Source organism: Eulemur rufifrons, chromosome 1, assembly GCF_041146395.1.
Source record: "Eulemur rufifrons isolate Redbay chromosome 1, OSU_ERuf_1, whole genome shotgun sequence".
NCBI lineage: Eukaryota > Metazoa > Chordata > Mammalia > Primates > Lemuridae > Eulemur > Eulemur rufifrons.
The window spans coordinates 27358590-27385636 of NC_090983.1; the positions used below are offsets into that span (position 1 = coordinate 27358590).

Genomic DNA, 27047 nt, shown 5'->3' on the forward strand with positions numbered 1-27047 from the left:
AGCAATCCTCCCACCTCAGCCTCCCAAGTAGGAATTCTTTTATTTAAATATTTCTTTTTTTTTTTTTTTTTTTTTTTTTTTTTGAGACAGAGTCTCGCTCTGTTGCCCGGGCTAGAGTGAGTGCCATGGCGTCAGCCTAGCTCACAGCAACCTCAAACTCCTGGGCTTAAGCGATCCTACTGCCTCAGCCTCCCGAGTAGCTGGGACTACAGGCATGCACCACCATGCCCGGCTAATTTTTTCTATATATTTTTAGCTGTCCATATAATTTCTTTCTATTTTTAGTAGAGATGGGGTCTCGCTCTTGCTCAGGCTGGTCTCGAACTCCTGAGCTCAAACGATCCGCCCACCTCGGCCTCCCAGAGTGCTAGGATTACAGGCGTGAGCCACCGCGCCCGGCCTTAAATATTTCTAAATAAATATTGGGTAGTAAATTATATGACATCTGTTTGATGAAACATTTGATGTTGTTTCATCAGATGTACTAGAATATTCAGAAATTTTAAAGCTTCTAAATTATATTAACTTTCTTTTGGTATATGACTATGGCTATCAGAAATGATTGTGTGGACTATCTGAAGTACCAATTTGGTGGTTTTAAAAATTGCTTAATGATCAGTGGATTCATGTACGTAGTAACCTTTGGGTAGACAATCTGGAATTAACAGAATCTGTTTATGTATCATCATGCACTTATTGAGCACCAGCTAACTTCTGGGCACCGTGCAAGGCCCTGGGATATAGTGATGCTCAGAAAATTGTTTGTCCTTCTGGGAGCTTATTTTCTAGGAGGGAAGACAACAGAATGGGCAATTTAAAGTAGAGTGTGACGAGTGCCCAAACAGGGAAGTACATGGAGAGGAGCATGTAAACTCAGCCTTTAGGAGGCTGCATGTGGGGACAACTAAACTGTATTCTGAAGGATTAAACTAGGGCTGGCCAAAGGAAGGGGTGGGCACTAGGTAGAAAATCAGGAGGGAAGGGGTCCTTTTCTCTGGGTAGAGGGAGCAGCCTGCTCTTAGGCTTGGCGAGGAATCCCTAGAAGAACCCTGGGGTGGTCAGAGTTAGGTCCCCCAGTTATTGACTTTCTTTCTTTTGAATGCATCTCACCTCGTAGATTATGTCTCTTAATATTATTATATCTTGCACAGCTGCTAGGAAAATGATGGACTTTTTGTAAGTGTTTAGTAAGTACATACTTGCCATCAAAGCTAGAATCACGTGAATTTGACATGGTGAAAGGAATTGAATCAAGTTTAGCAACTTCTTTAATAGCTTGTTGATTCTTTAAAATAAAAAAGTAGTAATTACAAAAGTAATGTGTTGTAAAAATTGGATAGTAAATATGTTTTATGGGTTTGATTTATTATGAAATAATTTACTGTGCAAAAATTTAAAAGATACTTCTGGCTAATAATGGCAGAGTACTGACATCTCTGTTCCTCCTTCTTTGAACCAACTAAAAAAATAAGGAGAATGAGAAACAGAAAAGAAACTCAATCTTTGGTAACTACTGTAACCTTGTAATCAGAATATAAGAATTAACGTTATTGAGTGCAATGAAAATTTCACCAGGGCAAGAGAGGGTGCCAAAGAGAGAGTGATTTCCTCTATAGAATCAGGCAAAGTGAGAGAAAAAGCAGCTTTCTCCCAAGATGCACCCTGAGGACCAAGTCAATAACCTGTATGCTTGGATGGGCACAGTTGGGTATGTATGTTGGCTCTCTGAATGGCAGGAGAGGTGAGGCTTGAATTACAATCTGTGCAGTCTTGCCATTTTTGCAAGGATTTCAGAGTAGAGAAACTGACAGCAAGCAGCCTTACAGCTCCTCATCTTGGTCAACTGAAGAGAAATAAAGCCTAAATTATCATCCCCTCAAAATCTATGTCATGTGGGCCCCTGTGATTTAGGGAAACTAGTCCAGCGTAGAGTCAAGCCTCAAGGGAAAAGTGAACAAATAATTCTCTATGCCAGGAGGTGAGGGCGGACTGGGGGTGAGGGACAGCTCCTTTGAAACAGGACTTTAAAAGTGAGATACAAAAGCTGAAGAAATAAATGATAAGATAACAGAAGGAAATCAGAGTGAGCTGATGGAACCAGGGTATAAAATAAAAGAGAAAAATGCCGTCATTATAGAAATGAGGGTCACTTTCAAAGCAGCAAATACACACTATAGCTGGGGATAATGGAGGCAAGCTTGAGAAATTTGAGCAATCCAAAATCGAAAAAACAGCTAGGTGTGATGGCTCATTCCTATAAACCCAGAAACTCGGAAGGGTGAGGTGGGAGGATTGATTGAGCCCAGGAGTTTGAGGCTGCACTGAGCTATGTGAAACATGAAGGGCAGTGGCACTGTGATTGCGCCACTGCACTCCAGCCTAGGCGACAGAGTGAGACCCTATCTCTTAAAAAAAAGGGGGAGGTAAAAATTAAGGAAGAGTAGAGAGATAGTGACAGATAAGGAATACAGTAAATCTAGCATACCAATAATCAATACCCCCTGAAGTTGTCAGCAAAATAAATGAAGCAGAAAAACATTTTCAAGACATTAAGGAAGAATTTCCCAGGATAAAAGGAGATTTAAAATTCTAGAGCAGTTTCTAATCTTTAAATATAAAGACTTTTATAGTTAGATCAAAATGCAAAAAACAAGTCCCCTATAAAGTCAAGAGACTAGCCTCAGGCTTTTCCAACATGAAACAATATAAACAATATACGGCCCAAGAATTTTATGTCCAGGCAAGCTATAGTTAAGCGTAATACCAATTGACTTATATTTTCAGACAGAAAAATCATGGGTTACAGTTGCCATAAATAAGTTCCTAGGGGGATGGAAAAGAGAGGAGACTATGTTTTAGTTTTCCATTCATCTTTTGATTCAATAGTTTATAAGTTAAAAGGATTAATGAATAGCATTGAATAAATTTAAATGTAGAACTAAAGTTAAAATCTTTAAAAAAAAAAAAAAAAAACATGAACCAGGCAGGAAGCCTATGCACAATGAAAAAAAAATATCTTTTAAACTATGGCAATATAAAAACAACATCATAAGGGAAAAAGTGAGATCTGAGGACAGGTAGTTAGTTACAAGTGTGGAAATTTTTCTCATCCATGATGAGATTGATTGCTATAATGCTAGGTGTACTAGTTTTCTTAGTATGGAGTAAAGAAATGTTACCTAAAGGAGAGAAAGTATAAATCTTCCAAGAAAACAGACTACAATTGACCCTTGAACGATGTGAGGGTTAGGGGTGCCAACTCTCCATGTGGTTGAAAATCTGCATATAATTTTCAACTCCCCCAAAACTTAACTACTAATAGTTGACTAGAAGCCTTACTGATAACATAAACAGTTACCACATACTTTGTATGTTATATGTATCATATACTGTATTCTTATAATAAAATAAGCTAGAGAAAAGAAAATGTTATTAAGAAAATCATAAGGAAGAGAAGATATATTTACTATTCATTAACTGGAAGTGAATGATCATAAAGGTCTTCATCCTCATCTTCCTGTTAAGTAGGCTGAGAAAGAGGAAGAAGAGGAGAGCTTTGGTCTTGGTGTCTCAGGAGTGGCACAGGTGAAAGAAAATCCATGGATAAGTAGACCTGTACAATTCAAACCCATATTGTTTTTATGTTATTGCATAGTGAAATGTGTACTAAAAAGATTGAATTAAAACAATGCAAGGAATAAGAGAATTTAAAATAAATATCTATGAGAAACAAATGTAAAATTATAAATTGGATAAGCTTATTTATTAAAAAATATGACTAAGATTGGAGCAAAAAGTCAGACCCAGTAAGAGGTGCGTCTAAAAAAAGGATCAGCAACTAATATGTATATTTTTTACTTTTATTGCATTTATTTTATGCTGAATCTATTCTTGTGCCATAAGTTTTTGTTTCTTCAGTTTCTTCTGGGATTTCTTCTGTGCAGCCTCCTCTTCTGGTTCTGGAACAATTTGTTCCTTTTGAGTAAGGATCATCTCAATGTGGCAGGGGGAATTCATGTATGGGTTAAGCTGACCCTGAGCTCTGTAAGAACGGTAGTGCGTCTTGGATGCTTCATTCATCTGGATATACACAATGACCGGAGAATGTATAATACATCTAAACCCTCACGTTCAGCATTACTCTGCATTTCTAAGCATGTGCAGCAAAAATTCAGCATTGTTTTTGGGCCACCAGCCCTGTGTCCAGCCCCTTTCTTTGGCCTGCACACACCTACCAATTCCACCATTATAACATTGGAATGGTACAAATTGTGTAAAGTGACATCTTTCAGATACTTGGTGGGTTTTTTTTGTACATGCATACCTTGGATGGCCTGGGCAGTTTCACAGGTGTTCTTAAAGTGAATACAAAGATTTGAACCTCTTGATTTACATGATTTTGTAGGGTTTTCTGGGTCAAGTGAATAGCGAACCATTTTCGCAGATCACTGCAGGCTGCTTAGAGGGAGAGCAAATAATATTTTAGTAAATATTTTAGGCTTTGCGGCCATACAGTCTCTGTTGCAACTACTAAACTCTACTGTAATAGCACGAAAGCAGCCATGGTCAGTATGTAAATGAATGAGCATGGCTGTGTTCCAATAAAACATTATTTACAAAAACTGGCAGCGGTTCATGTTTGTCCTATAAGGAATAGTTTGCTGACCCATGGTCTAAAATACAGTGCCTCAGAAAAGTTGAGAGCAAAAGTGTGGGCAGGGACTTAATTGACAAATTCAAACCAAATATTTGTGTCAGATAAGATTGAATTCAAGACAAAATGGTGCTTGCTTGGGTGGCACATATACTAAAATAGGAATGATACAAAGATTGGCATGGCCGTCGTGCAAGGATGACACACAAATTTGTGAAGCATTCCACACTTAAAAAAAAAAGATAAAATGCATCACTTGAATTAAATTTTTTTTTTTTTTTAAGAGACAGAGTTTTGCTCTGTCACCCAGGCTGGAGTGCAATGATGCGATCATAGCTCACTGCAACCTTGGACTCCTGGGCTCAAGCAGTCCTCCCACCTCAGCCTCCCAAGTACCTAGGACTATAGGCCTACGCCACCACACTGGGCTAATTATTTTATTTTTTGTAGAGATGGGGTCTTGCTGTGGTGCCCAGGCTGGTCTTGAACTCCTGGGCTCAACTGATCCTCCAGCCTTGGCCTCCCAAATTGCTGGAATTACAGGCATGAGCCACTGTGCCTGGCTGAGTTGAATTCTTAATGATAAAGATTGACAGTCTGACGGTCATGCATCTCATGTACTAAATAATACGGTACTAAAATGTATAACCACAAAGATTATATGCAGACACAGGCAGAAGTTAGGTTATCATAAGGGATTTTGATACAGCTCTTCCAGCTTTTAACAAAGCAGACGGACAAAATAAGTAATGACATAGGGATTTAAATAACATTATGTATGGTGTAACAAACAACATACCCTGGAAACAATGAATACTCTTTTCAAGAATATCTGTTAAGCCCTAAGGAAATATCAGCCAAATCCAAAAGGCAGAGATATATGCAGGTTATACTATTTCTTTTTAACTAGAACTAAAACAAAAATATAAAACCGTACCATCTGAAAAAATTAAGTGAATCTTGGGTCAAAGGAAATATTAAAAAATCAAATCCAAATGAACTAGAAAGTACTAATAATCAAAATTCTGTGTATTAGTACCTATGGGATTTGGCTAAAGTAGTACTCAGAGGAAAATTCATAGATGTAAATAAACTACTGAACAAAGAAAGAATGAAAATAAAAGAATTCAACCCAAGAGGTAGGAAAAAATAAATGGAAAGAAAGGAGAAAAGAAGACATTATTACTGAAGATAAAAGCAGAAGTTGATGAATTAGAATACAGATTAATGGAGGCACTAATAAATCAAAGAGTTTTTCTTGTTTTGTTTTATAGATAATATTAAACACATTAAACAGATAAACCTATTAAACCTAATCAGGAACAAAGAGAAAGTTGCAAATATCACATGTATAGCAACACATGCAGCATTTGAAAAAGAATCACAGATATTTAGAAAGTTAAATGTAAGAGGTCACTCTGCTTAATTGTATGCAGATAAATTTGAAAACCTGAGCTATTGCACAAAACAGCACTATTAGAACCAGGCAACTTTCTAAGGAACAAAATAACGAATACTTTTTACATCGTTCAACAACATGGAAAAAGAGAAACATTTTCTAAATTATTTTTTGAAACATAAATATTGATATCAAATCTGACAAAGCACACAAAAAGAAAATTCTAGACCATTCTGAAATTACAAAAATCCCAGCTATTAGTAAGAGTAATTCAGCATCACATTAAATGGGTAATACACAATGACCAAGTTGCTCTTTCTTATATCTGGGAATGTAAGAAGAGTTCAGTATCAGGAAATACTAACCACCATAGTTTTTAAAAAGTACAAAAGAGAAAAATGATGACTCCCTAGATACTGAAAAAGAGTTTGGTAAAATTAACCTTCAATTCTGAGAAAAAAAATGAAAAAATAAAATAAATAAAGTAAGAATTATGACTGACTTGATAACTTCTTTAGCATAATAGGAAATATGTCTTATTTATTCCTAATGTTGACTCAAAGCAATTCTCATTTAAATTTAAGAGTAATAGTGTCGCCATTATTAACATTGTTCCAGCAGTTCCAGCCAGTTCAGTTAGGGGGAAAATATGCATAAAAACTGGAAAGAGCTGGGTGTGGTGGCTTGCACTTGTAGTCCCAGCCACTCGGGAGGCTGAGGCAGGATTGAGCCCAGGAGTTTGAGGTTACAGTGAGCTGTGATCACATTACTGCACTCTAGCATGAGCAACGAGCAAGACTCTGTATCTTAAAAACAAAAACAAAAACTGGAAAGAAAGGAGAAATCATTAATATTGGCAGAGGATACGCTTGCATACCTAGAATATGTCAGGGTAAAAAATGAACATTGCCCTTCATATCTGTTCATCCCTGCCCACAGACTTCTATGATTTATAAGATATTCTCAGATATATAGATATGTAGGCTTCTTTTTTTCTGTAAAGGCAATCAAACTAATTCTGTAAATGACTTCTTTTGCTTACATCCATGGTATTTTTTTTTTTTCTGAAGTTCATATAGATTGACTTGAGCTAATTTGTGAAAGATATACTCAGCCAGGTGGATGAGTAGAGCAAACCAAGTATAAAAATGAAAGATGGCATGGATTTGCTTTGAAATATTTTCTATCCCAAACATTCAGACCTTTAGGACAGCTAAATTTCAATTTTCAGTCCAACTTTACTTCATTGCATCCTTATAAGGTGAAAAGGGAAAGCTCTTGTTTTTTTGCATTCATGTGTGATTAGATTTATTTAGTAATGAATGTGATTTTTATTCACTAAGCTAGTATTTCAGGTGTTTTTCCTACTACAGTAAGTGAAGTGTTTCTCAAGGAGCATACAAATTCTTTACCTTACTTATCACTCATAGGTGGAATGTAGTAATATATTAGAAGAACTAACACTTATGAATAATAACTGCCATTTGTCCAGTGCTTACATGTACTAGGCACAACACTTAGTATATTGCATGCTTTGTATCATTTGATCCTTAGAGCAACCTGATGATAATATAGCTGCTGTCATTATCCCTGTTTTATAGATGAGATAACTGAAAGGTTAAATGATTTGTTCAGGGTAACACAGTAAGCAGCAGATTTTGGATTTGAACAACCATGTCTTCCAACACCTCAAGCATTTATGTATTTTGTTATTCACTGGTGAAGAAAAGGGTATTTCTTGACTTTTTCAGTAGCGAGTATCTAAACTGTTCCATCAGCCATCTGAATGGGAGTGTGGAGGAGTGTGGGAGAGACTAGCTCACTAAGATCCTGACTTCACAAAATAGATTGTTTTTCTGTCTGGTGTTATATAAGTGCTCTGTTGGACCTTTTTTTGTGTAGAGAGCTAATGAATAGGTAAGTATCGTATAATTTCTTCCTTCCATTTTTCTTTTTTTCTTTCTTTTCCTTTATTTTTATTTTAGAGACAGGGTCCTGCTCGGTTGCCCAGGCTGGAGTGCAATGGCATGATCATAGCTCATAGCAACCTCAAACTCCTGGGCTCAAGTGATGCTCTCCCGCCTTAGCCTCTCAAGTAGCTGGGACTACAGGCACACACCACCACACTCGGCTAATTTGTTTTTTGAGACGGCGTCTTGCTGTGTTGCCCAGGCTGGTCTGGAACTCCTGGCCTCAGCCTCTAGAGTAGCTGGGATTACAGGCCTGAGCTACCATGCCCGACTCTTCCTTCCATCTTCTTACTGAATCTCAAAAGATTAATAAGTCATGATTATTATCCTAGGTAGTGTGATTGGAAGAGTGGTGTGGTGCACAGCACTGAACAGAATGATTTAAGTGTGGTCCGGTGATTGGTCTTTGGGTCCAAGGAGTTTTTAGAATTTGGATGGGATAGGTATGGGGGAATTTTAAAGGGAAAATAACATTTTTTTTTAAAGCAGAAATTTTGTTCTATTTTGTTTTCCATAAAAACAGTTGTTATAAATTGCCAAATATTTTGCCAGCATATCAGAAAAAGAAGAATTTCTGAGAGAAGTTTTAGTTCTACAGTTTATTCTATTGATATTGTAAAGGGATTTGGGTTCTGAAAATACAAGCAACAGTAATGGAGGGGAAAAAAAAAAAAAAGACCTGCCACCTGTGACATTCATTGGGTGGGAAAGCTCTGCTGCTTTGAGATATTTGTAAAACTTAACCAGAGTAGATGTTATTCAGTTTGGCGGGGGAGAGGGTAAGGTAACTTATTATTTTTTAATGCCTCTTATATTCTTATTTAACCTTATTATTGGGATGTTGGACTATAATGAAGAATCTATCACATTAAGAAGGGTGATATTGTAGCATTTTACTTCCTGGGTGAACTAGCTTTGTTATTTCTGTTTGTTAACTAGGACTTTTGATATTTTTGTAGACAATCTGCTTCATCTTGATTCTGCAGCATTCCAAACTGTGGTATCCTTGGGGTTCTCTTAACATTGCTATGGTGCAGAAGATTTAAAATCAGGTATGGCTGTGGGGCCAGAAGCCCCTCAGTGAAATTATCAACTTAACTCTGCTTTCTACTCTTTGATTTATCATTTGGGTTTCTTTTTTTCTGGTGGCCTTTTAGCTGATGTTCACAAGGAATAGAGTCACGTGATGTATGAAGGGAAACATATACACTTCTCTGAGGTTGACAATAAGCCCTTGTGCTCATATAGCCCCAAACTGTGCAAGCAGCGGCGACTCAACGGCTACGCTTTCTGTATCAGACACGTTCTGGAGGACAAGACTGCCCCCTTCAAGCAATGTGAATATGTGGCCAAGTATAACAGCCAACGCTGCACCAACCCCATCCCCAAATCAGAGGATCGCAGGTGAGAGCTAATCACGAGATTTAATTAGCAGGCTTAGAATTTTCCCTTTTCTTATCTTGTCCTGTCTTCTCTCTCTCTTTTTTCTTCCTTTCTTCCCGTCTTCCCTTTTCTTCCCTTCTCTTCCCTTCTATTCCCTCCCTCCTTCGCTTCTTTCCTTCCTTCCTATGTGATAAATTTAAATGTTGAGTTCTGGGGTTAATCTAAGTAAACTTTGCAATACTTCTAAAGATGAAAGATGACAATTTTTAAAAAAATTGAATAGTAAGTTTAGAGAATTATTTGAAAAGTCTGTTTGAGTGTTTTATTCTTTTTATTGATTTCATGGACTTCTGGAATTATTAAAAAAAACACTTTTTCCCCTGAGAATTGCTGCTTGAAGTCTTGGTACTGATTGGTTTGGTTTGTGGCCTTATAAAGTAGTTCTTGACTGCTCTGCTTAGTTTATCATTTGCCTAAATGAGAGAAATGATAAGAACTAATTAGGTGTTGTAATAAATGACAATATTGGGGTTTTTTAATCTATGTGTAGAAGGTAGTAAAGAATATATACTAATTGAAAAATATTACTTGAATTATTCAGATTTACTTCCTACCAGACTGCTAAGAAGTGTTTGATGTTGTTTTACAATCTTGCCTTTTTTGTTAAAAAGTTTTCCAAATAGAGTATGTTTATCATAATTTAGAAAACTATTTTCATGTTAAGGGTAGTTTTTATCATGATGAATTTATGCCTTGCTGATTTTAAAAAAATAAATAAAACCTGGAGCTATTTTTAAAGAAGGAGTCTTTTTTTTTTTTTTTTTTTTTGCCGTGGGATCAGCCTAGCTCACAGCAACCTCAAACTCCTGGGCTCAAGCAATCCTCCTGCCTCAGCCTCCTGAGTAGCTGGGACTACAGGCATGTGCCACCATTCCCAGCTAATTTTTTTCTGTACATATTTTTAGTTGTCCATATAATTTCTTTCTATTTTTTAGTAGAGACGAGGTCTCGCTCTTGCTCGGGCTGGTCTCGAACTGCTGAGCTCAAATGATCCACCTGCCTCGGCCTCCCAGAGCACTAAAGAAGGAGTCTTATACTGGTTATTCATCTTTCATATTCTTAGGAAAATTCACACTATCTTTCACATATAATTTCTAATTCATGTCTCTTTTTTTTTCAATTCTCCAGAAACCATATTGATCATTGTGTGACTTTACAGAGAAATGCCTGCTTGTTTTTCAAGAGTTTCAGATACTTGTTATCTTTAGATAGAAAATTTGAACCTTTTGCTTCTATCTTAACATACACACACACACACACACACACACACACACACACACCATCCATGTTCCTATACATAAGCAAATGTCACTTTCGTAAATTGGTCGAAAAGGAATCATGTATTTTCTGTCATGCTGAACACTTTTTACACTATTTTTTTTTTTTTTTTTGAGACAGAGTCTTGCTCTGTTACCCCTAGTAGAGCGCAGTAGCATCATCATAGCTCACTGCAACCTCAAACTCCTGGGCTCAAGCGATCCTCCTGCCTCAGCCTCCTGAGTAGCTGGGACTACAGGCTTGTGCCATGGTGCCTGGCTAATTTTTCTATTTTTAGTAGAGACGGGGTCTCACTCTTGCTCAGGCTGGTCCCAAACTCCTGAACTCAAGCAATACTCCCACCTCGGCCTCCCAGAGTGCTAGGATTACAGGCGTGAGCCACCTCGCCTGGCCACTTTTTATACTTTTAATGTGAAATAAATAATTTGTGTTGGTAGAGATCCCACCAAAATGAGTACGAATAGTATAATGTGATTTGGGAATACGCTGTTAGAATTTCTAACGACCACTTAAGGCTTCAAATTACAATACCTGAAAGTTAGAAACAGCTGCTTAATGAGACAAGGAATAAAATTTTAATCTCAGGTAAGAAAGGGATCTATGGTCTAGTTGATTTTAATAGACTGAAAATGATAATTTCTTATCCCTGCCCTTTTTTAACCTGAAGATTGATGAGGTTAGATTCCCTTTTTTTTTTTTTACTGCAAGCATCTTTGTAAGCATATCTCTATAATTTTATCTTAAATACAGGTTATCACAGTTGCAGTTGGCAACCTGGTAGTTGTTTTTCAGTTGAGCTGAAGCAAGTATTATCTTAATATGAAGTATGAGTCCTTCCAAATTTCCCCAGAACATTAATTGTCTGAAGCATCTCCACCTTTGTTTTTGAAGTGGTTTCTCCTTTTTAGAACTAGATGAGAAGGGAAGGACTTTTGTTTCTATGTCAAGAGAAGCTGTACTTAGTACTAAGTTATACATTTTTTTCTAAAATTTGTCCATGACCATATGAATGTAAATGTTACCAATATTTCTGTTCTTTTGTAGAGTTGTTTGAAAATAGGTTAAAGCGTGTATCAGGAGATAATATTCTTGTGTTGGAAATCTAGATTGAATTAATATAATAATGTGTCTAAACCTGTGTATAAATATTAATAGTTATAACTATACTGTATGACATAAGGTAGAAAAGATTAATATTCTTTTGCAAATAAGCTTTCATTATTGGGTTTTTTTTTTTTAGACAGTGTCTCACTCTGTCACTTGGGCTAGAGTGCAGTGGTGTCATCATAGCTCACTGCAACCTCAAACTCCTGGACTCAAGTGATCCTTCTGCCTCAGCTTCCTGAATAGCTGGGAGTTTAGGCGCATTCCACTATGTATGGCTAACTTTTTTATTTTTTGTAAAGATGGGGTCTCGCTCTTATTCAGGCCCGTCTGGAAACTCCTGGCCTTCAGCAATTCTTCTCCGGCCTTGGCCTCTCAGAGTGCTAGGATTATAGGAGTGAGCCAATGCGCCTGGCCACATTGTTGTTAGTGTACTCTTTTGAGCACTTAGGGAGTTGAGAAGGTTTTATGTGTTGTTTTAGAAAACAAATTCCAAGGACTTTTCATTGATAAAGTTATCTGGTTGGTGGTCAGCTAGAGGAATCTTCTTAATTTCTGGTTTCTAACTTAATCTGGCATGTATTATAAATGCTAAATTGTAGGTTCCCACCTTTTTGAACTAGAGTACTGTTATGCTCAGTGGAAGTGGTGGTAAAGTCCATTTTTTATATACTTGTGCAGTGGGAAGCTAAGGCTCACGATAGCCTTGGTTTCTTAGAGACAAGTAGTTATATTAAATTGGTTATTTTATATGATAAATATTTTAAATGCCTATGCTATAATTTTATACCTATTTTTAGTAGTATATATTTGCAAAGAAATTTTCTTGTTTACCGAACATTTATTCTTTTTTGAACAGCTGAATTAAGATATGATTCACATACCATACAATTCATCCGTTTAAAGTGTACTATTCAGTATTTTTTACTATTGCACAGGGTTGTGCAACCATTACCACAGTCTAATTTTAGAACATTTTCATCCTTGCAAAAGAAACCCTCTACCCATTAGTAGTCACTCCCTTGTATAGCTGTTCTTTTAGACTAGAAATTCGTATTTGCCTACTCATTTTAAATGCTGTTCAAATTAGGTAAGCTGTTCTAGTTAAAAAGAATTCTCCCCTTTAGAAGAAGCAGGGTTGTTAAGAGTTCAGACTATCTGTGATAGTGCTGACAGAGTGGCTAGTGTAAGGTAGGCTTGAAGGAGGGCCACATGTGCAGATCAGCCTTTGCTGTACTTCCTAACAGAGCACATGGTGGCCTTGGTCACCAGCCAGGGCTGCCCACATGTACGCGACAGAGAAGTTTGATTTCAAAATTTAAAAAAACTCTATCCCGCCATCTCCATACTTAAAAAAGCTAATCCTTTTTGTTAATTTGAAAAATGAGTTGAAAACAAAAATAATTTACTCTTTATTACATTTTTTTTCCTGTTTTGGGGAAGCTTTCTTGGTTAGTGAAGTTATCCCTTTTGTTGCTGGCCATGGCTTTATGAATCTATTCTGTTTTAGGTCCCTTAAACCCAGAGACCTAGCTCAAACCTACTAGGCATGTGTGCCTACACACACACACACACACACGCACACATACACATACACATACACATACGTGGTATAGAGTCTCTTTACTGGCCAGAAAGCTTCTTTCTAATAGCCCTATTTAAAATAAAAGAGTGCCTCTGAGATTTAGTTCTCAGACAAACCAATAAAACTGTCTGTCTCCCTCTCACTTTGTGTGTGTGTGTATGTATGTATGTACACATATATCCTGATTATTTGGTATATCTATATTTTGTTTTTTATGAGACAGGGTCTTGCTCTGTTGCCCAGGCTGGAGTGCAGTGGCGCCATCAGTGCTTACTGTAACCTCAAACTCCTGGGCTCAAGTGATCCTCCCACCTCAGCTTCTGGAGTAGGGACCACAGACACACACCGCCACACCCAACTAATTTTTTTTTTTAATTATTTGTAGAGATGAGGTCTTGCTTTGTTGCCCAGGCTGATCTTGAACTCTTGGTCTCAAACTTCTGGCCTCAAGCGATCCTCCCTCCTTGATCTCCAAGATGCTGGGATTCCTGGTGTGAGCCACTATGCCCAGCTATTAATATGAATCTATAATTTTAATGATTATTAAAAAATTTTTTTTGATGTAGCCCAATTTAAGAATTGACATTTTTTACTTTATTGCTTCTTTTCCAGAACTGTGTTCTGTGGAGATATTACCTGTGTGCCACAATAAAAATAGGTTCCATTTTCAAATAAGTTTGGGCAACACTGCTAAATGGGTACACTTCCTTCTTTGAACTTTATAATGCACATTACTATACAAAATACTTTGAGAAGTCTTACAGCAGTAACAATAGGATCATTGTTTAATTTGAAGCCACGATTTTCCAAATTTATTTAAGCATGGAATACTATTAACACACTGTGGAACTATGTGAGGAATACCAATTTGGAAAACACTACTTCCCTAGTGGTTAAAAGCCTCCACAGATTTTCAGTGTGGTTAATTGCCATAACATGTATTCTGCTTTCTCGTTATGTAAAAGGACTTTATCCTTTTGTAGGTTTTTTAAAAATAGCATTTACATTACAAAAGTTACCTGCTCATTTTTGAAGATTAATGAGAGTCTTCATGAGCTTTGATTTAAGTTCAAGTCTTAGGTCTGTCACTTTCCTTTTGGAAAGTGGTTTGGGCAAGTTAATTAATTTCTGTAAAGCTTAATTTCCTCATCTTTATAAAGGGAATTATTTTAGTACCTATGGCAGATAGGTACTAGAGGAGATAATTCACTTTCTTGTATCTGTCTATTGAGAAACTCATTTCACCTATGATCCCACTAAACAGTTTATTCTTTTACTTTCTCCTTCCATGCTGTATCCTCTCTCCCCCACTCCCCGCCCCGTGTGTGTAAAGCATACAGTAGACACTTGACATCCTTGAGGCTTGTGTCATAAGATCTTTGTGAATCTCCAGATACCTGAATGGCATTGGAACATGTTTTTTCCCTCTGTAAGAGAATGTTAAGTGATCCTTCAGATTTTTAATGAGTTACTTTGTATGCTATGAATAGAGAATAACAAAGCCATGGGAGGAGCAAGAGTTGAGCAGTTATCCAGGGCCACTCACTAGCAAGTGACTTGCTTCTGTCTGGCCACCTTTGCACATGTACAGTTCACATATCTGTCTCAGCATAATTGCAAAGACTTTGAGGATTGCCTGAAAGTAGTGGAAGTTGCATATTAAATTGATGAATGCCAAGAGTTACTATAGTCATGCAATTTTTAATATGTTAGGACTCACATTTTATAATAGTTCTATATTCTACTTTTCTTAGTATGTATCATAAATATCTTCCCATGTGTGTGCATTTTTAAAGGTACTGCAACAGCCACTTGCAGGTACTTGGCTTTATCCCGAAAAAAGAGAGGAAGAAAAAGAATGATCCTATAGATGAGGTGAAGGTCAGGCACCAGATGGATACCATGGCCTTTAGCCTGGCGGTGCCCACGGTGGCCTTGAAGATGCCCAACGGACTGGATGGAATGTCCCTCTCTCCACCTGGGGCAAGGGTCCCTCTCCACTACCTGGAAACTGAATTGGAAGACCCGTTTGCTTTCAACGAGGAAGACGATGACCTAAAGAAAGGGGCAACTGTGAGAAAGAAGTTGCAGAGCAAATTGGCCCAGAATCGGCAGCGCCAGAGAGAGACAGAGATTTTAAAAGTTCGACAAGAGCACTTTAGTCCCCCTCCTGCACCTTCACAGCCGCAGCCTCCGCAGCAGCACTCCCACCTGTCACCCTTATCCACTTCTTTAAAACCTCCAGCGCCACCGCAGGGTTCAGTCTGCAAGTCACCTCAACCTCAGAACACCAGCCTACCAATGCAGGGAGTGGCACCCACCACACACACTATAGCACAAGCAAGGCAGTTGTCTCACAAGAGGCCGCTGCCCCTCCTGCCATCCAGTAGGGCTCCTGTCGCGGACCCGCCCAGGACTGACCGGGTCCTTATGAAAGCCACAGCCTTTTCTCCACACTTCTCTTGTATAAGTCGACTGCAGAGACTGGTGAAACTGTGCACCCAAAAACATCAGCTGGACACTGATCTGTTTCCCCATTTAGGTGAGTTATCTATTTTATCATATCATATATGTATAATAAAGTAAAACGTGTTCTGTTGTGTGGGGCTTCACTTTCCTAACAACCATCGTGTAGGGCAGAGTGGTGCAGTGGAAGATTCTGTATTTAGGTAGACTGCCTTAAAATATATACAGTCGTCCTTGGTATCTGTGGTAATTGGTTCCAGGATTTTCTGCAGATACCAAAATTGGAAGATGTTCAAGCCCCTGATATAAAATGGTGCAGTATTTGCATATAACCTATATATATATATCCTCATGTATACTTTAAAGCAGCAGTCCCCAACCTTTTTGGCACCAGGGGCTGGCTTCATGGAAGACAATTTTTCTGTGGATGGGGTTTGGGGAAGGTGCGGTAAGTCAGGGATGGGAGAGGGGGAGCATAGGTGGTGATGTGCGGCCTAGTTCCTAACAGGCCACAGACCAGTACTGGTCCATAGCTGGGGGTTTGGGGACTACTGCTTTTAAGCATCTCTAGATTACTTATAATACTTAATATAGTGTAAATAATGTGTAAATAATTGTAATACTGTATTGTTTAAGGAATAACGATGTGAAAAAGTCTGTACATGTTTAGTACAGATGCAATTTTTTTGTCCTTGAATATTTTGATCTTCGGTTGGTTGAATCCATGGATGCAGAAGCCATGGATACAGACAGCCAACTATATGCTACTGGAGATTATAATACTTGCAGAATAGGATACAGAAATGGGAGTTCGGAATTTAGAATTCTAGTCATAGCTTTTATTGTAGTAATAGCAATATTAAAGGCAGTTGTGTTTGGTTGTATGCCTTTATGAACTTAGTACCTGTACATCTAATGAAGTTCATGACATGTTTTATTGTAGAAATAATCACAGCATTCTTAATATCTGCTAACTGTAAAAAATTTCACTGTTTAAAAGTTCCCAAGGTATTCCTGTTCATGATTAAAAAGTGAGAAAATGTAAACAAAACTTTTAATTTAATGCAGTTAAATACCTATTTTTCCTTTGTTACCTCTGAATTTTCTGTTTTGCTTGAAAAAATCTTCCCAGTACAAGTTTACGCAGATATTCTATATTTCCTATTAATAGTTTGATTGTTTTGTTTTGTTTTTGACCATTTAAACCTTCAATTCAGTTGGAATTCATTATTGAATGTGGTGTGAGCTATAAATCTTCAGGAAAAATTATTTACATGACATGACAGCAATAGAAATATGAGCAAAGATATGATGAATAGAAGACAGATATGAATGGTCAATAAACAGGTGAAAACCTTAATCCCTATAGCAGGCAGGAAATACAAATTAAAACAACAATGAATTATCAGATTGGCAAAATTTATATCCAGTATTAGTGAAGATATGGTATCTCAGACATCGCTGGTGAGTAATTTAGCTGTATCTACTACTTAAGCTCATTTGTGGGACTATCCTACATATAAAAAAAAATCAAAATGTTAGGATACGTGTGCAAGGATGTTCATTGTAGCATTGATTGCAGCTTTAAAAATCTTCAAGTTACCTAAACAAGTGCTAGGAAAACATGAATAAATTATGGTTCATATATGTTTTGTGAAATATTATGCAGCTATTAAAAAGGATGAGTGAAATCTGTATCTTTTGTCTGAGATTGTGCCCCTTGTATTGTAAGTAGAAAAAAATCAAGATGTATTTGTATTATCCCATTTTTGTAAAAATAAACACATGAACAAAGTAAATAAACAACGGACATCAGTATATCTATTGAGAAAGTATATGAATAGATGTGTGCCTATTTGTTGTGAACGTAGGTGAAAGTATGTACACTACCAGGCTGTTAACTTTGGCTACTATAGGGAGAATGGAATTTGACAGGAATTGTTTTTTGGGAAATGAGAGTAGTAGCTTTTCTTTCTTTCTTTCTTTTTTTTTTTTTTGGAGACAGAGTCTCGGTCTTTTGCCCTGGCTCGAGTGCTGTGGCATCAGCCTAGCTCACAGCAACCTCAAACTCCTAGGCTTAAGTGATCCTTCTGCCTCAGCCTCCTGAGTCACTGGGACTACAGGCATGCTCCACCATGGCCGGCTAATTTTTTTCTATATATTTTTAGTTGTCTAGATAATTTCTTTCTATTTTTTAGTAGAGACGGGGTCTCGCTCTTGCTCAGGCTGGTCTTGAACTACTGACCTCGAGCGATCCTCCCGTCTTGGCCTCCCAGAGTGCTAGGCTTACAGGCGTGAGCCACCGTGCCCAGCCTTCATCTGTTTTTAAACCATGTATGCCTTTTGGTAATTAAAAAAACTAATAGGCCGGGCGCGGTGGCTCACGCCTGTAATCCTAGCACTCTGGGAGGCCGAGGTGGGCGGATCGTTTGAGCTCAGGAGTTCGAGACCAGCCTGAGCAAGAGCGAGACCCCATCTCTACTAAAAATAGAAAGAAATTATATGGACAGCTAAAAATATATATAGAAAAAATTAGCCGGGCATGGTGGTGCATGCCTGTAGTCCCAGCTACTCGGGAGGCTGAGACAGGAGGATCGCTTGAGCTCAGGAGTTTGAGGTTGCTGTGAGCTAGGCTGACGCCACGGCACTCACTCTAGCCTGAGCAACAGAGTGAGACTCTGTCTCAAAAAAAAAAAAAAAAAAAAACAACTAATAAAACTTAAAAAATATAGGTAAGCAAAAATAATAAAACACTCCAAACCCTATTAATACCCATTTGTTAATATCATGGTATATCTTTTCAGATATATAAAATTGACTGCTTACTATACATAGCGTTTTGTAACCTATTTTTAAATTTTTCATAATTATTTCCAAGTTATTAATTTTTCATATATACAATATAATTTGTCATGGCTGAATTCTATCTCCTCTTTAAGCCTTTTCAGTCAATATCATTATAAACTGTTGGAGATGTATAGCTTTGCAGCAAAATAATTACTGCCACATCTTTAATTTTTTCTTCAAATATTAATAGATTGTTAGAAGTAGAATTGCTGATTCTAAGCTTTTGCACTTCTTTAGAGAAGTTTTTGATATGTTGCCAAATTTTGCTTCAGAATTATTTTGTTGGCTTACCTTCTTTCAACATTGTGTGAGAATGATGGTTTCTCTAAATCTTTGTCAGTCCTGGGTATTATTATTATTATTTCTTTTTGCCTTTGCAAATTATATAGAAAATTTGCGGCCGGGCGCGGTGGCTCACGCCTGTAATCCTAGCACTCTGGGAGGCCGAGGTGGGCGGATCGTTTGAGCTCAGAAGTTCGAGACCAGCCTGAGCAAGAGCGAGACCCCATCTCTACTAAAAAAATAGAAAGAAATTATATGGACAGCTAAAAATATATATAGAAAAAATTAGCCGGGCATGGTGGTGCATGCCTGTAGTCCCAGCTACTCGGGAGGCTGAGACAGGAGGATCGCTTGAGCTCAGGAGTTTGAGGTTGCTGTGAGCTAGGCTGACGCCACGGCACTCACTCTAGCCTGGGCAACAGAGTGAGACTCTGTCTCAAAAAAAAAAAAAAAAAAGAAAATTTGCTTTAATTTGCATATCTTAGATCAGTGTTTCTGAATTTTTTGGTTTTAGTATCCTTTATACTTAAATATTATTAAGCTCTATGGTGATAGAGTTTTTGTGTAGGAGTTATATCTATTGATATTTACTGTATTTGAAGTTAAAACTGAGATGTTTTCTGCAGCATGGACTCAAAAAAACACTGAGATATTTAACTATTAATTTTTTTTAAATAAATTTTTAAAGACTTTATTTATTTATTTTGAGACGGAGTCTTGCTCTGTAGCCCTGGCTCGAGTGCAGTGGCATCATCATAACTCACTGCAACCTCAAACTCCTGAGCTGAAGCGAGCCTCTTGCCTCAGCCTCCTGGTAGCTGGGACTTATGGGTGTGCACCACTGTGCCTGGCTAATTTTTCCTTTTTTTTTTTTTTTTTTCCCAAGTGGAGACTGGGTCTCGCTCTTGGTCAGGCTGGCCTTGAACTCCTGAGCTCAAGCAATCCTCTCTCCTCAGCCTCCCAGAGTGTTAGAATCACCGGCATGAGCCATCGCACCTGGCCAATATTAACTATTGATTCTTCCAAAAATAATAACAAGCTCACTACATGTCAACATGTTCTTTTTATGAAAAATAGGTATATTTTCCAAAACGAATATAATGAGAAGAATGGCATTGTTTTGCAAGTCTTAATGTCTGGTTTACTATAAGATAGCTGGATTCTCATATTTGCTTCAGTCTGTTGTTTTTGTTTTTTTTTTTTTTTTTTTTCTTTTGAGACAGAGTCTTGCTCTGTTGCCCTGGCTAGAGTGCCGTGGCATCAGCCCAGCTCACAGCAACCTCAAACTCCTGGGCTCAAGCAATCTTCCTGCCTCAGCCTCCCGAGTAGCTGGGACTACAGGCATGCGCCACCATGCCCGGCTAATTTTTTCTATATATATTTTTAGTTGCCCATATATTTCTATTTTTTTTAGTAGAGACGGGGTCTCGCTCTTGCTCAGGCTGGTCTCGAACTCCTGAGCTCAAACGGATCTACCCACCTCAGCCTCCCAGAGTGCTAGGATTACAGATGTGAGCCACTGGGCCCAGCTGCACCGTCTGTTTTGATATGTGGTTTTTGATTAGGAAATGAAAGTACAGCCTCACACATAGGTAGTTGGAAAAGGGAGTATTTTAATCTCCTTTTTCAAATGATTATGGATATTCTTTCTTGATTCTACACTGAAGCTTGACAAGTTAAAGATTATTTGCAGTGTGGAATCTAAAACCATATTAAGGAACTTTTCATACTGTTGTATTAAAACCCATCGGCTCTTTTGTTCTTTGAATGGATCTTTTATCCATGCATGATTTTGTAACATCATGTGTTGGTCATTTGGAAAACACTGGTTTACTTAGTTATACAGATATTCCAAACTGATACATTTCATTATAGTATGAAATTTAAAAATCACATTTGTTAATATTACCATCAATCTCATCAGAAAAGTCTACTGGGAAGTTGTCAAGCTCTCAGTGGTGAATTAAAGTTTCCCAAAAATTGAGCTTTCAAGTGAAAACTCAAATTTTTATCATTGGCAACAATAAATACTTCCTTGAAGTGACAGTCTCATGGTGTTCATTTTTGGGAAAATGACTGCCACGTATCCAAGTCTTAAAACCATAGTTTGTCAGACATTCTTTCAAATAAAAATGATGTCAAATGAAAAAACAAAAAAGCAGCTTATTCAGGTTGCAGTTAAACAACTGTGCAAGTGCTTTTCCTTGAGACAATCATCTATTAATACTTTCTTCATATACAGCAGAGGTGCTTTCTGTATACTTCATATTTAGTCACATAAAATAATTGTAAAGATACACTCAAGGGTTGAGATTTAATAAGCAATTTTTAATAAACAAGAACATTATTAAAACTTTTTTTTTTAAGTTGTGACGCACGGTGTGAAGAATACAATGACTGCTAATAGAGTTTGGTTGCTGTTGCCTTGATTCCTGCTAAGGAGGCAGAGTTTTATCCACCTGGCTTTTATGCCCTCTGTCTAAGTGCTAACACGGTGAAAAAGGCAAATGGTGTCTTATTACTATTCTGAAAATAGTGTTGACCTAAGGACCCTCCCCCAGAAGATTTCAGGGACCCCCAGGAATCTGTGGTTCATACTCTGAGAACTGCTATTTTGGATTAATGATGTAGTTGAGTATTTGTTCATATGCTTTTTGAACATTGATATTTATTTATTTTGCCTTTTTACTTCTTTTGTCCATTTTTATTGAAGTGTTTTTCTTTTTTATTGACTGGTAAGATCAGTAATACATGTTTCATATTGATTGCAAAGCCTTTTCCTTTATAGTATTTGCTTTCAAATATCTATTATAATGATTTTGGAATATAGAAGTTAAAAATTTTTATGTATTTTCTTTCTTTAGGATTTTTTTCTTTGAGTCATGGCTTTTGTTTGTTTTCTTGTTTGGGCTCTCTTCATTGCAACAGTATATAAATATATTCATCTATATTTTCTTTTAGTTTTTTAAATTATCTCATTATTTACATTTTAGTTATCTGTCTGTAACTCATTTAGGTATTAGTTTTGGGCAGAAATCTAAGAATTTTTTTTCCAAATATTCCAACACTTATCTGTATCATCTATAAATTTTTATTTGTAATTTTATTTATTTCTGGATGCTGATAATTTATCTTTTAAAACAATGAAATTTTATATTGGCTGATTTTTGAACAGAATAAAAACTTGCAGAAAATGTATTCAGCCTTTTAATTTTGTAAAATTCAAACATAGTAGAGATGTAAGATTTCAAAACAAAGATTATTTTGGAGAAACTAGAAATTGTAATGTACTCTTATGACCAATCGTAGTCTGTTTCCATGTCAGCAAAGAGTACTTAAAAAAAAATTCAGTCTTGTAATTAGCTTTTACAGCTCTGTCTGGGCTGGTTATATCAGTTAGTTACACTAAAACTAGTGATAATGAAGCCATGATCAAAGGTTTGCTTTATTGGACAGTAAATTTCACAGCAGAAGAAACATTTCATCTTAGTTCTTATGACTTACATCTTGACTTCTTCGAGAAAGCGTACATGTCTTAGTAGAAATTATTACTTCTGATACAATTAAAAGATAACTCATGTTGTTTTTTTTAAAATGTGCCTTAAATATCACTTTGACAGACCTCACCTTTCAACACACTGAAGTTGATGCTGTTGGGATCACTTAATTGTTTTTTACCTTTTTCCGCCTACAAAGTATTAATTATTTTAGTCAAGAGAAAGTAACTCACGTTTTAAGGTGACCTGCCATTTTAGACAGTCATCTTGGAACTAGATTTGAAGTTTCTTTATGCCAGTGGCAATGTGTTACGTAATTTTAAGCATTTATAGTTTGCATTTCAATTAACCTTTTCTTAATTTCCCTATTTGACACATGTAAACTCATTTAAACTATGGAAGTAATCTGTGAGGTCATTTTTAACATAAGTTGATTTTCAAAGTTCTCAAGAAAGAAGACATAAGTAAAATACTGGTTATCAAGGTGTCTAATAAGTATCCTAGTGGTATGAATATATTAAAGTTATATACTCTTACATATTGTTATACTTTGGGCTGTGCAGCTTAAGCATTTATCAAGACCTTTTCAAGATATACAGCTTTTAAAAGGGTAAAGCCTTTTATGTTGGGAGCTAAAAATTAGCCAATCATTAAAAATTATAGCATTTGCCAGACACAATTGTCCCAGCTACATGGGAGACTGAGGTGGGAGGATCATGAGTTTGGCCCAGCCTGGGCAAAATAGTGAGACCCCATTTCCAAAATAACAAATAAATAATTAGCAAAAAAAATTATAGCATTTGACAAAATAAGCATTATTCATATTTCTCCCCCTTTCCCTCTAAACTTCTTTTACAAAATGGAGCACAAAATGTGACAGCTTTTGTTTAAAAGAATTGAAAGAAATCCCAAACCTCATTAGTAACAGAACATTGCCATCCAGCCCTCCCAGCTTCCCATAGAGGCCCAGAGCCAGGGAATGGACTGCCTAATCGATGGAGCCCTTTCCTCCAGAGATGGTGGGAGGGAGGGATAGAGTATGTCTGCCTTCGACAATTTATTCTAGGGCCCTTCTTTGCCGAAGTATAGGGTGACTTCATCAGCACATTTTGACCTTTTTCTTGCCTGAACATATGTTCGGCTGCTTTTCTCATCCTTTTGAATATGTTTTATGTTTTTCTGACATAATTTTTGTGTATGAAGTTTTGATACTTCAGAAATTCTGCCCTTTTTTGTGACCTGAACTCTCTCCTTTGCTTGCGTTGTTTCTGCCCCATGAGTGTCTGACAGAAGAAGTTCATCCTTGGAATATAGCTTAGCCTTTTTGTTAAAATGTCATTTTTTAAAACCTGAGTGTATATCATACATTCATTATTAACCTTTGTAAGAATAGAAATGAGATTCATCAGGAGGCATTTATTCACACTGTGGTAGTACTTGATATAGGTGTTGGGTGATGTATTTTGGGTAGCTTTTTAATCTCAATTTTGAATAAAAGTAAATTTTTTTCTGACTCACAATATCCCCTGTCTGTCCCAGGGTTGGACTGGTCTGAAGAGAGTGGAGAGGAACTGGAGGATTCAGAGCAGGCCTCACCATACCAGGTTGCATGGTCCATCCGAGAAACCCTCAGATATGAAAGACACACGTAAGTCTTTCTGTCTGTTTTTATTTTTGAATTACCACTGTAGCAGATTGATCCCCCCCCCATATATGTGAATGCTTTTATTTTATTGGATCTAGTTTCACTGTAAAATAGAGGTTAAAAATATTTAGAGGTTTGGCCAGGTGCCATGGCTTACTCCTGTAATCCCAGCACTGTGGGAGGCCAAAGAGAGGAGGATCACTTGAGGCCAGGAGTTTGAGAACAACCTGGGCAACATAGCAAGACCGCATCTCTACAAAAAAAACAAAATAAAACAAAATGGAGGTACAATAGACAGCACTTCGAAAATGTGGAGGTTAAGTAGATTCCACTTGGGAAGAAATGTATAATACATTGTTCTTTGAGCAAAGCTACTCTTAAGTTTTCTTGGTAAATTTTTTTCTGTACCTTTCCCATTCATTGCTGAAGGAACCGATTCTAATAGAATTTAGAATTTAAAAGGACCTTAGAGATTATCTGATCCAATTTCCTCTTTTCACAGAAGAGGATAGCAAGGCCCAGATAGGTTGAGGAACTTGCCCGTGGTCACTTGGAGTCCCATTGTCTTGCTTTTCCATAGCTTCTTTGGCCCTACCCAACAGTAGCTGGAAATAGTGCTTTAACTTCACCTCTAACTTTTGCAAAATGGATCTGTCCTTAATATTTCTACTGTGCTAAAATGTTTCTTTCAGGAGACTATTTTAGCATTATAGGGATTCACTTAGTGCCATTTGACAATACTAAGCTAGCTCCTTGTCTTTGGGGCCAGAAGATGACTTACAGACTCAGCTAAATATTTATTTAAAATATTGTCATTTGGGCCAGTTGTGGTGGCTCATGCCTGTAATCCTAGCACTTTGGGAGGCCAAGGGAGGAGGATCACTTGAGCCCAGGAGTTTGAGGCTGCAATGAGCTGTGATGATGCCAGTACACTCAAGCCTGGGCAACAGAGCAAGACCCTGTCTCTAAATAGATAGGTAGGTAGGTAGGTAGGTAGAGATTTGAATAGATGTTCACCAGGATAGAGGGGAGACCGGCTACCTGCCCCAGGCTGACTCCTAGAAGTTTACACTGTCATTGTTTGGACATACAATCTAGGGCATAGTTTTTGAATTTGTAGAATTAAAAATGTAATTTGTTAGTACATCCAGAGGTGATTAGGCTTAGGGAACTGATTGACTAGAGACTAATCTATAAACCAAAATGCTAGTTTATAATGAGAAATATAATCATCAAATAGTATAAATGGTCACTGAATAAAACTACACAGGAAGCAAATTATTTATCATCAGAAGCTTATTTGGGCATAGAATTCAAGGAAGGAGAATTAGTTGGATTTTATTAATGGCAGTGTCATTAAATTATAATAGCACGATGCATCTATTTCTACTCTTGGGATTTATCTCCCACTTAGTTGTCTTTGCTTTGCTTATCCCCTGGATAGTATTGAAGAATACTACACTTTTTTCCCCTTACTCTGAGGGTCCATTTTATATATCATTCAAGACTTTTTTCTTACTATTATCGTTTTTTGTTTTTTTTTCCAGATAGAGTACAATAGAGTTAATTGAGCTTAAGCTTTTTACTATTTATTTATTTATTTATTTATTAAGAGATGGGGTCTCACTGTGTTGCCCAGGATGGTCTCTGACTCCTGGCTTCAAGTGATCTTCCTGCCTGGTACTCCTGAGTAGCTGGGATTACAGGTGTGACCCACCATGCTCAGCAAGCTTAAGCTTTTTAGTTACAGATACTATCAATCATGCTTCCTAAGGATGATTCATTTCAGCTTCACATGGGATATTTTGGGTTAATTTTACAAATTGTTTTAAATAAGTTACCATAGATAAATGCTCAGCAAAATACCTGGTATATGGAAAATGATTAATAAATGGTAGTTATGATTCGTAATTTAATTCTCAAGGTAACCTGAACATCAGTATTGGGACTATTTGCCATTGATTGGGAGCAATGTATATTCTGCCTCTACCTTCCAATTTTTCAGAGTTATTAAAATACTTCTTTTGTTGTTTTAGTCTTATGACTGTCCTCAGTTTTCTTCATCTCTGTCGCATTTTACTTTCTTGACCACTTTTGCTAACTTGCTTCCTCTTTGACTACCATGAGACTCTGCTTTCCTCGTTCTTTTCTTCAGTCTACTTTTCTACAAGTCATTATCCTTACTTCTTTCCCAGCTATTGTTTTAATCTTTTCTCCTTCATTCTTTTTATTCATTCATTCATTTTCATTCATTTATTCACTCGTTCATTTAGTATATTCTTGTTGGGCTCTTATGCTCCAGACATATTGTATTCTATATTTTTTCCATTGGGTGAAACTGAGATTGAATTGGTTTACCGACCCCTTTATGCTTAACAGCTCAGCATCTGTATCTGCCACTCTGCCCTCTAACAGGAACCTCTGTCCTGTATTTTAAACTACCTATGGAACACCTTTTTTTTTTTTTTTTAAAAGAGAGACAAGGTCTCACTCTGTCACCCAGGCTGGAGTACAGTGATGCGATCATAGCTCACTGTAACCGTGAATTCCTGGGCTCAAGCAATCCTCCTGCCTCGGCCTCCTAAAGTGCTAGGATTGCAGGCGTGAGTCACTATGCCTGGCCAGAACATCTTTATTACAGTTTCTTGTTCCAGCTACCTGTCATTTATTATACCTTGCTGTGTTTAAGTGTAATAAAAGATGGAGAGCTTTAGAAAATTGCCTTACCTAGCCTGTCCATTATATCTTCAAGAAGATTTTGCCATTTCAGATTCTTCAGTGAGTTCATTGAGTTTGGGAAGAAAAACTGACAGTGGTCTGATTACCATGTTCCTGCCTAAAGAACCTTTACAAAGTTTTCTTGCTGATTCAGAATTG

At 37.2% G+C, this 27047-nt stretch overlaps 1 protein-coding gene, 1 non-coding gene and 1 pseudogene across 2 annotated transcripts in view; 2 read left to right on the forward strand and 1 right to left on the reverse strand.

The window, feature by feature from the left end:
- Positions 1-3885: 3885 nt before the first annotated feature.
- LOC138383279 (large ribosomal subunit protein uL22-like) lies at positions 3886-4436 on the reverse strand (annotated as a pseudogene).
- A 347-nt stretch (positions 4437-4783) lies between these two features.
- Positions 4784-4887, forward strand: LOC138387938 (U6 spliceosomal RNA). Its single transcript, XR_011234016.1, has one exon. It is a non-coding gene; the product is annotated as a U6 spliceosomal RNA (small nuclear RNA).
- A 4153-nt stretch (positions 4888-9040) lies between these two features.
- Positions 9041-27047, forward strand: part of INO80D (INO80 complex subunit D) — a 41934-nt gene continuing 23927 nt past the window's right edge. Inside the window, exons 1-4 of the mRNA XM_069467995.1 lie at positions 9041-9075; positions 9181-9427; positions 15230-15975; positions 24065-24173. Of these exons, the coding sequence (XP_069324096.1) occupies positions 9210-9427; positions 15230-15975; positions 24065-24173 (1073 nt within the window). The 5' untranslated portion in view covers positions 9041-9075; positions 9181-9209. The remainder of the gene's footprint in view (positions 9076-9180; positions 9428-15229; positions 15976-24064; positions 24174-27047) is intronic.